Here is a 9,004-nt window from a genome sequence, read left to right as displayed (position 1 = left end):
CCAAATGGAGATTTTCTTCTTCTTCTTTTTTTTTTTTTTTTTTTGCGGTACGCGGGCCTCTCACTGTCGTGGCCTCTCCCGTTGTGGAGCACAGGCTCTGAACGCGCAGACTCTGTGGCCATGGTACACGGGCCCAGCCGCTCTGCGGCATGTGGGATCTTCCCAGACCGGGGCACGAACCCGTGTCCCCTGCATCGGCAGGCGGACTCTCAACCACTGTGCTACCAGGGAAGCCCTCTTCTTCTTTTTTTAAAATTTATTTTATCAAAGTATAGTTGATTTACAATGTTGTGTTAATTTCTGCTGTACAGCAAAGTGATTCAGTTATACATATATATACACACACACACACACATATATATATACATTCCTTTTCATATTCTTTTCCGTTATGGTTTATCCCAGGATATTGAATATAGTTCCCTGTGCTATGCAGTAGGACCTTGTGGTTTATCCATTCTCTATATAATAGTTTGCATCTGCTAATCCCAAACTCCCAATCCATCCCTCCCCATCCCCCCACCCCTTGGCAACCACAAGTCTGTTCTCCAGGAGATTTTCTTCTGCATGTATCCATCGTGTCCAGGAGAGGGTCCTCAGCAAGGCTGTCCCAGTGATGGGACACATGCGTGTGGGGACAGACACCAGCCCCCTCAGCCACATGTGGCCACTTCTGAGTCTACCTTGCTGAGGGCTGGCTGCCTAAGGGGACTCTCTCCTTTACCGGCCCCTCCCCGCCTTCCCCGCTGTGCTGGACAGGGCCATCTTCGCAGAGCATGGAGTCACTGTCCTCGCCTGGCAGGAGCCTGTGGGAGTGGCCACCATGCCACTTGGGCAGAGGCCTGGCACAGGAAGCCTGACGTCATCCTGACTCATGGCTCAGGCGGGCTGGGGGTGGTTGTCACTTGTCACTCTCACCTTCACACCTGCCTTGACCTAAGGATCATAGTCACACCATTCATCCCTTCCTCTCTCCCCGGAGCATCTGCTTGGGGTATGGGTTTGGAAGGAGGAGGGAGGACAACACAAGAACACAACACAATGCTTCGGGCTTCTGTGGAAGGGAAGTCGCTCTGCATGGGGCTGGGGGCGGGGTGGGGGCAGGGAAAGACCCCGAAACCCAAAGGCAGGAGGCTAGTGACACGTAAACAGCCATCAAAATACATGGTTACAAACAAGAATGACACAGAATCATCATTTGTTCCAGTTGGGTATTTTAATTCAAAAAAAAAAGCTGAGCCCCAAACTTGCTTGATAGTGTCAGCTCTGTAACAGCCAGACCAGGGAAACAAAGCCCCCCAAAACCCGAGTATGGCACCATCCCCCATCCCTGGCCCCTGCTGTCCCTTTACCACCTAGTGAAGAGGAGCGGGGTCATCCCTCCGGGACCTGCGACCTGTGGGGCAGCCAGTGTAACGGAGACCCCTCCTCACCCGTTTCTCCACCCACGTGTCCAGAACCCTGCCTCATCTCTGCCGGGAAATGGTGGTCCTTGAGGAGGTGGCAGAGGGGGAGAGACATCCCGGGGCCATGACTCACCAAGGGTGGGGGGATCTTTAGTCAGAGGAGAAGTGGGCGTGGGACTTGGGTTCCATCTTCTTCCCACTCTCTCCTTACCCCGAGCTTGGACTTTCACCCAGTTATGAGGGTGGGCGTTTCCCTAGTTTGGGAATAGGGGAAAGAGGCCAAGGGGAGCCCCTCCTTCATGGCTAAGTCAGGCCTCCTTGAGCCTGTGTTCCAGAGCTGAAAAGGGGACACCCCAAAGCCAGTGGCATTGATGGGGGTACATACATGTAGTCACCTTGGGCGGAAATCACTGGTCCTGGCCAGAGCGCTGGACAGGGCAACTGGGCACTGTGTCACTAGCGCAAACCTTTGCCAACACACTCCCACTCCCACGTGGGACTTCCCGGCAAGGTGCACGCCATTCACCCTAGGAGGGGAAGAGGCTCAGCCCAGCATGGGAGTCCAGGGTCTGGAGCCCCTATGCAGCTGGACTGAATTTCACCCCTGAGCTAGGATCCCAGCTGGCCAGTCCTCTCTGCTCCTCCCCGTGGAGCTGGAAGCCCATGTCTCCCAGCAGAGCAGCCCCATGGGTCAGCAAGACTGGACCTGCTATCCTTTTGTGTGCTCTGTAATTTACCCCTGGAGCCAGCCATTAAGTCATTTGCCGGGCTGATGCCAACGATATGAGCCCGAATCAGTCGCTGGGACCTGTGGCCCAGACTCCTTGGCTCTGTTGTGGGCTCTGCTGCATCAGCCTCCAGACTGGCCTGGGAGGGAGGGATGGAACATTGCAGGTGTCCGGGCACTGCCACAGCCTCAGAGCCTCGGAACCAGTGTAGATGAGCAGTTGGCCTATTATACACTCCCATCTTACAGGTGGGAACACTGAGGCCTGAGAGGGTGAACTGCCCCAGGACTCTTTGGAGTCCTTGCGGCTTCTCTCCCCCGCATCCCCTCTCCCTCGCAGCCCACACAAGCTACCAGCTCTGTCTCCAGCAACAGATGATGCTCCAACACACACAAACAGACACATCAACACACTATGGGGAAGAGTTTACAGTTTACACAATCCAAGTGCAGGGCTTGGGGGTCCACGACGGCTCCTAGTGGTAGCCCTCCAAGACAGTCTGGACCTAGGGGTCTGCAGTAGGGCCGGAAGAGTCTTACAAAGGGCACAGAGTAGTGACTCAGGGGAGTGGGGGCCTTGGGGGTTGGGTTCTGAAATCCCATGCAGCTAAGGCGGGGATGGGGGTGGCTCCCACTCCAGGGCACTGTCCCCAGGTACCTGAATGTCCCTGCTTCGGAGGAGTTCAGCTGCCAACATCTCTTGCCCCAGTGCAGGGGCCCAGATCCTCCCCCACACACCTGGGGGCCCCAGGGCTGGCAGCTGAGTCTGGGGCAGGCAGAAGGGATGTGGATTAACTAGCTTCCCAGGTCTGTGCACTGATGGGCTGGGCCAGCTGGGGAAGGACTGTCTCTACACGTCAGATGTACACAACTTTTTCAGCCTATGAGACAAGTTATGAAAGTTCAGTGACTTGTATTTAATGCTGACCTACTGCTATAAATTATTCTATATTTATATGACCTCAGAGACTCTTCTGGACTAGGATAGTCTCCCTCCAGCGTCCGACATCCAGTGCCAGCCCCAGAGCGTGGGGCAGATTTGTATATTTATTTGTCCATTCGGTAGGCTTACGAACCGGTAGGCTTAACTGCTCATCGCCTTGCTCCAGTCCAGTCCTGGGTCCCTGCTGTCCAGGGGGTCCGCTGCAGGCCTAGGGAGGACTGGGGTGGGGGTGGGGGAATGGTGGGCGGAGGGAGTGGGGGAGGCAGATTCTGGTAGTTCTCCCTCTTCCTCTTGGTGAGGCTCCTGAAATTCCCACAAGGCCCCAGGGAGAGCCCAGCAGCGTCAGCAGAGTTCCCCTTCAGAGCTGGCCTGCGACTTGGGGAAGTGCTTCACCCTCGGCCCCTGGGGTTTCCCTGGGCTCCAGGGGAAGAAGCTTTGTCCCGTTAATAACTGGAAAGTCGTCACGGGCCCCCTGCTTCCCCCCATGCCAAGGCCCAGAGGTCCTCCTCATGCCAGTGCTTAGGGTCTTGGGCTCAGAGGACGACGTTCTGGCCTAGCTTGGCCACTGAGCAGCTGCAAAACCCCGAGTGCTGGTCTCAGCCATGAAACGGGGGAGGGGGAGGGGAAATAAAGCCCCTCCGGCCCAGGGTCTCTAAGCAGAAGAGAAAAGGTACATCAAAGCACGGCTCCCCATCCTCCAGTGCGGAAATCATCCGTGGCAACAGACAGAAGTCAATTTTTGTTGTAGCAGATTCCTGGGAGGGGGAAAACCCTAGGAGGGTAAGGGAACAGGGGAAAGGGAGAGGAAGCAGGGCGAGGGGCACCACGGGCTCCGAGGTCTCTGGGGATGCGGACGTGTATCTATCTGAGTAGCCGGGCGCCCGAGCACCGAGCGGCGCGAAGCAGGTCCAAGGGTGGGAGCGCTCGGGAAGAGTCCTGGGGCGCAAAGGTGGGAGGGGGGCGTTTGGGCAAACACCTTCCCTTCAGAGCTGGTGCCCGGCTTCCTCTCCCAGTGCACCCCCTCCCCCCAGCCGGTCCTAGTCCCGGGGCCGCCCAGCCTGAGCCCCGCGTGAGGCCGCGGGGGCGGCGCCGGCGCCTTCCTGCTTTGCCCTTATATGGTGACCCGGGAGGCCGGCCCACGGCTACTTAAGCCCCAGCGCTGGAGAGGGTGCCCAGAACAGACGGTTCGGGCAGCGCGGCCGCCGCGGGAGTCCGGAGCGCTCCCGGGGAGAGGGGGAAGGAGAGGAAGAGGTGCGGGAAGAGGGGAGAGGAGGCTGCCCGGGGCCGGCAGACATGGGGCTGGAGGCGGCGCGAGAGCTGGACTGCTCGGCGCTGGGCGCGCTGCTGCGGGAGCCGCGGGAGGCTGAGCGCACGCTGCTGCTCGACTGTCGCCCCTTCCTGGCCTTCTGCCGCCGCCACGTGCGCGCCGCGCGGCCGGTGCCCTGGAACGCGCTGCTGCGGCGCCGCGCGCGCGGCCCCCCTGCCGCCACCCTCGCCTGCCTGCTGCCTGACCGCGCGCTGCGGGCGCGCCTGGCCCGCGGGGAGCTGGCGCGGGCCGTGGTGCTGGACGAGGGCAGCGCCTCGGTGGCAGAGATCCAGCCCGACGGCCCGGCCCACGCGCTGCTTGCCGCGCTGCTGCACGAGACCGGCGCCGGACCCACCGCCGTGTGCTTCCTGCAGGGTGAGCGCCGGCCCGCCCTCGTCCCCCGCCCCCGTCCCCCGCCCCGTTCCCGACCCCCGCCGGGCCCTCCGGGCTAACCGTGTCTTGGTCCTCCTTGCAGGAGGCTTCGACAGCTTTCAAGCCTGCTGCCCCGATCTGTGCTCTGAGTCCCCCGGCCCCGCGATGCCACCAGAAAACAGCCGCCCCGACCCCAGGGGTCCCTCGTATGACCAGGTGAGTTGAGATCAGGGCTCCTTGTCAGTGTCATGCAGGGTAAGGCGCCTCTGGGGAAAGAGTCTGCCATTTGTGGATGCAGGAGCCTGTCCATGTCCACGGTCACCTAGGGGTGTATGTGTGTGTGTGTGTGTGTGTGTGTGTTTCCGCCCCCAAGTGGGAGCACACCTTTGTGTGTGCCTGGCGGGCGTTGCTGGTGTGCATCTCTGTGAGTCTGCGTATGTCCTGTGAGCAGCATAATTTGGGGGTTTGAGGGGAATGTGTGTATCTTTGTGTGTGTATCTCCGTATGTCCCCTTGGGTCCTCCTGGTATTCCGGAGTCTGATCCTTAGTCAGAGATCCCTGGCTAAGAGCTCCTCTTGCCTGGGCCAGTCTGCCCTGTCTCTGTCCCGCTGGTGTTCAAGCCCTCCAGGCCTGGACTGAGACTTCACCACTGTCCCTCCCCCTTCCCGTGCAGGGTGGCCCTGTGGAGATCTTGCCCTACCTGTACCTGGGCAGCTGCAGCCACTCGTCGGACCTGCAGGGGCTGCAGGCTTGCGGCATCACAGCCGTCCTCAACGTCTCAGCCAGTTGCCCCAACCACTTTGAGGGCCTGTTGCGCTACAAGAGCATCCCGGTGGAGGACAACCAGATGGTGGAGATCAGCGCCTGGTTCCAGGAGGCCATTGGCTTCATTGGTAAGAGGCGGGCCTCAGCCCCAGGACCTGGTGGAGCTCCAGGGGAAGGGGCTGGGGCACCTGTCTCCTTCCCTGCCCACCTTCCCGTCTGACCCCCCACCCCTCCCATTTCCCTTGCAGACTCGGTGAAGAACAGCGGAGGCCGGGTGCTGGTGCACTGCCAGGCGGGCATCTCGCGCTCCGCCACCATCTGCCTGGCGTACCTGATACAGAGCCACCGCGTGAGGCTGGACGAGGCCTTTGACTTTGTTAAGCAGCGCCGGGGAGTCATCTCCCCCAACTTCGGTTTCATGGGGCAGCTGCTGCAATTTGAGACTCAGGTGCTGTGTCACTGAGGCTGGGTCCCACCATGCTGGCTCCCCCAGGGCAGAGGCACACAGAGCTGCCTGATTCCTGGGGACAGTGGGGGCCCCAGTTTCCCACTGTCCCCCTCACCTCAGGGAGACCCGTCCCTTCCTTGGAGTTCAAAAAGCCCCCAGGTGGGCACGCTGGGTGCAGGGATGCTGGACTTTCTTACCTGGTGCTCTTCCTCTGGGGGTTTGAGGGCTGGCCCTCATTCCTCATCCCGGAAGGAGGATGGACGGTGGGTCTGCTTCCCTCCTCCCCTGTCCTCTGACAAACCAACTGGACTCTACACCCACCACTCCCACTGGTCCGATCACCATGTTGGAGCCCTTGGCAGCCTGAGGACTCTAAGGAACAAGCTGTGACAACCAGGAGCCCTGTGTGGGGCTCGGGGAAGTGATGCGGATGCTGTGTCTGGACCTCTTGCTTGCGTGTGTACGTGAGCGTTTCACGCCTGTGTTGGCGCTGGAAAGTTGTGTTCAACTGACATTTAACACTCCCTCCCCCACTTCCTCCCAGCCCTGTGGGCGGGGGTGGGAAACTTAGCACTTTATATTTATATGGGACATTCAGGATGTGTCAATAAAATATTGTTTTGTTTAAGAAACAACTTCTCAAGTGTCTGATCTCCAGTCAGTGCCTGGGAAAGTGCTCAAAAGCTGTTTCTTTTCTTTTTTTGATAAATTTATTTATTTATTTATTTTTGGCTGCGTTGGGTCTTCGTTGCTGCTTGTGGGCTTTCTCTAGTTGCGGCAAGCGGGGCCTACTCTTTGTTGTGGTGCGTGGGCTTCTCATTGCGGTGGCTTCTCTTGTGGAGCACGGGCTTAAGGCGTGCGGGCTTCAACAGTTGTACCGCATGGGCTTAGCTGTTCCGCGGCATGTGGGATCCTCCAGGACCAGGGCTCGAACCCGTGTCCCCTACATTGGCAGGAGGATTCCTAACCACTGCGCCACCAGGGAAGTCCCCCAAAACTGTTTCTTAATCAGACCTTCCCTTCCCTTGTGTGGCGGGGTCTGGGAAGTGGAAGGAGGAAGGTGCAGGGGTGACCTCACCGCGCAGCCCGGTCCTCCCTGTGCTGGTGTCCTTTCCTAGGCAGCCTTCTGTCTCCAGAGCTGAAAGTGATGGTTTCTGGGAGGCTGGCTCCAGCCTTATTCCAGTTACCAGCTTTGGTCCTGTGGGGGAGAAGACTGTGTTTACCATTCAGAGCTGGACTCAGCACTGCCCTGGTCAGACCCCACTTCCTTTTTGGAGCATGTGGATGGACGTGTGTGTGCGCGTGTGTGTGTGTGTGTGTGTGTGCGTGCAGCCACGTGTGTGGCTCTTCCTCTGGGTGTGGGTGTCTGTTCTTGGCCTGCACACACCTATGTGTCCCGGACGTTCCTACATGCCTGCATGTCTGTGTGAGCCCGTGCGTGTGGCTTCCCTGGGCTGTGTGTAACATGCGCCCACGTTGGGCCAGTGCAGCCTGTCACCTCTTCTCCCATACCTCCGGGCTGGGTCCCCAGGCCTCAGAATGCCTGCCCCTGCCGGGGGTCACAGCAGCCCCTGATCCAGAGCTCCTTCCTGTCCCCAGAAAGCATGTGGCCTGGTGTCTGGTACAGAGGACAGGTCAGCTGGGATGGGCTTAGTTGTTTTTCACACCCATCAACTACCATGTCTTCGCTGAACATTGGTTACGTGGCCAGCGTGGACCGCCGAGGAGACATGGGCCCAGCCTGAGCCAGAAGTGGAGGGTGCTGGAAAGGGGGTGCTGTGATTTGCCCGAGAGCTGGGGGTGCTGAGGCCCTTGAGGACAGCTCAGTGATGGCAGGTCCTGCATCAGCCTCTGATGCTCCCAGCCACTCGGAGTGTCATCTGGCTCACTCTATTTTGTCCTTCCAAACTGGCGTCACCCCTGCAGAATGGTGACTGTTGCTCCGGGTGTTCTGAGCGCCTGGCAGGGCACGCCTGAGCAGGGCAGTGTAGTTTGACAGTTAGGGTGCTTGTTTGGTATTGCTTTACCTCTCTGTGTCTTAGTTTCCTTGTCTGTAAAATGGGCTTTTGTCATTAGCTCCCACCTCTTAGGCTGGTGTTGAGGGTTACTCCAGTCAATCCAGGTAAAGGCTTAGCCCAGGAAATGTTAGTTACTGAAGGTCCGAGAAGCGAAGGTTTTCAGGTGTGTAGTTGTGCACCTCGACCAGCCTGGACGCTGGTGAGGGCAGGGCCTGTGGTCTGCTTGGCCCTGTGCCCAGAGTCTGGCAGGGGTGGGTGCCCACTCCACACGGCCGCATGAAGGACGAAGCCTGCCCGCTGTGCCTTGTTCCCTCTGCTCTGGGGGTGTGTGGGGTGCTCCCTGGCGGGGACTGAGCAGAGCTAGGGGTTGTTATCAGGGCTTCTGCAGGCCCCGAGTGGGTCTGTTTGGACCTGTCCACAAGGCCCACACCCAGCTCGGGGAGGGTGGGGGGCATCTGGGGCCCTGAGTTATCGGAGCCTTCCTGAGCCCCAGGTACTTCTCACACGAAACAGGATGGGTGGCTGAGGCCGCTGCCCACCGCGCCTCACCCCTGCCTCATCGCATCCTGTCTCCACCCCACCATACTGCACCCTCCCCTCCCCGTGTTTTTAAGTTGGCCTTTCAAGCAAACTGCGTTTCTTTCCCTTCTTTTCTTTCCCTCCCTCCCTCTCTCCCTCCCTTTCTTTTAAATTTATTTATTAAAATTTAAAAAATTGTGGTAAAAAATATGTAACAAAATGTACCGTCTTTACCATTTTTTTTTGTTTGTTTTGTTTTTTGTTTTTTGCGGTACGCGGGCCTCTCACTGTTGTGGCCTCTCCCGTTGCGGAGCACAGGCTCCGGACGCGCAGGCTCAGCGGCCATGGCTCACGGGCCCAGCCGCTCCGCGGCATGTGGGATCTTCCCAGACCAGGGCACGAACCCGTGTCCCCTGTATCGGCAGGCGGACTCTCAACCACTGCGCCACCAGGGAAGCCCCCACCTTTACCATTTTTAAGTGTGCACCTCAGTAACGTTA

The 9,004-nt window shown here is 58.8% G+C and overlaps 1 protein-coding gene across 1 annotated transcript; it reads left to right on the top strand.

The window, feature by feature from the left end:
- The first annotated feature begins 4,260 nt into the window (after nt 1–4,260).
- DUSP2 (dual specificity phosphatase 2) lies at nt 4,261–6,596 on the top strand. Its single transcript, XM_081254188.1, has 4 exons — nt 4,261–4,757; nt 4,858–4,970; nt 5,428–5,647; nt 5,768–6,596. Exons 1-4 carry the CDS (start codon nt 4,370–4,372, stop codon nt 5,980–5,982), a joined length of 936 nt encoding a protein of 311 aa, XP_081110314.1. The 5' UTR covers nt 4,261–4,369; the 3' UTR covers nt 5,983–6,596.
- Nucleotides 6,597–9,004: the final 2,408 nt, after the last annotated feature.

This window comes from Mesoplodon bidens (genome assembly GCF_964165515.1).
Source record: "Mesoplodon bidens genome assembly, chromosome: 14".
Classification (NCBI taxonomy): Eukaryota; Metazoa; Chordata; class Mammalia; order Artiodactyla; family Ziphiidae; genus Mesoplodon; species Mesoplodon bidens.
This window is presented reverse-complemented; position numbering and strand designations above follow the sequence as displayed.

What these genes read in the sequence shown, in the direction of transcription:
- DUSP2 (XM_081254188.1), top strand. Translation starts at nt 4,370, where the DNA reads ATGGGGCTGGAGGCGGCGCGAGAGCTGGACTGCTCGGCGCTGGGCGCG. An exon ending in GGGGTCCCTCGTATGACCAG is followed by an intron (nt 4,971 to 5,427) that starts GTGAGTTGAGAT and finishes CTTCCCGTGCAG; the next exon opens with GGTGGCCCTGTGGAGATCTT. An exon ending in GGAGGCCATTGGCTTCATTG is followed by an intron (nt 5,648 to 5,767) that starts GTAAGAGGCGGG and finishes TTTCCCTTGCAG; the next exon opens with ACTCGGTGAAGAACAGCGGA.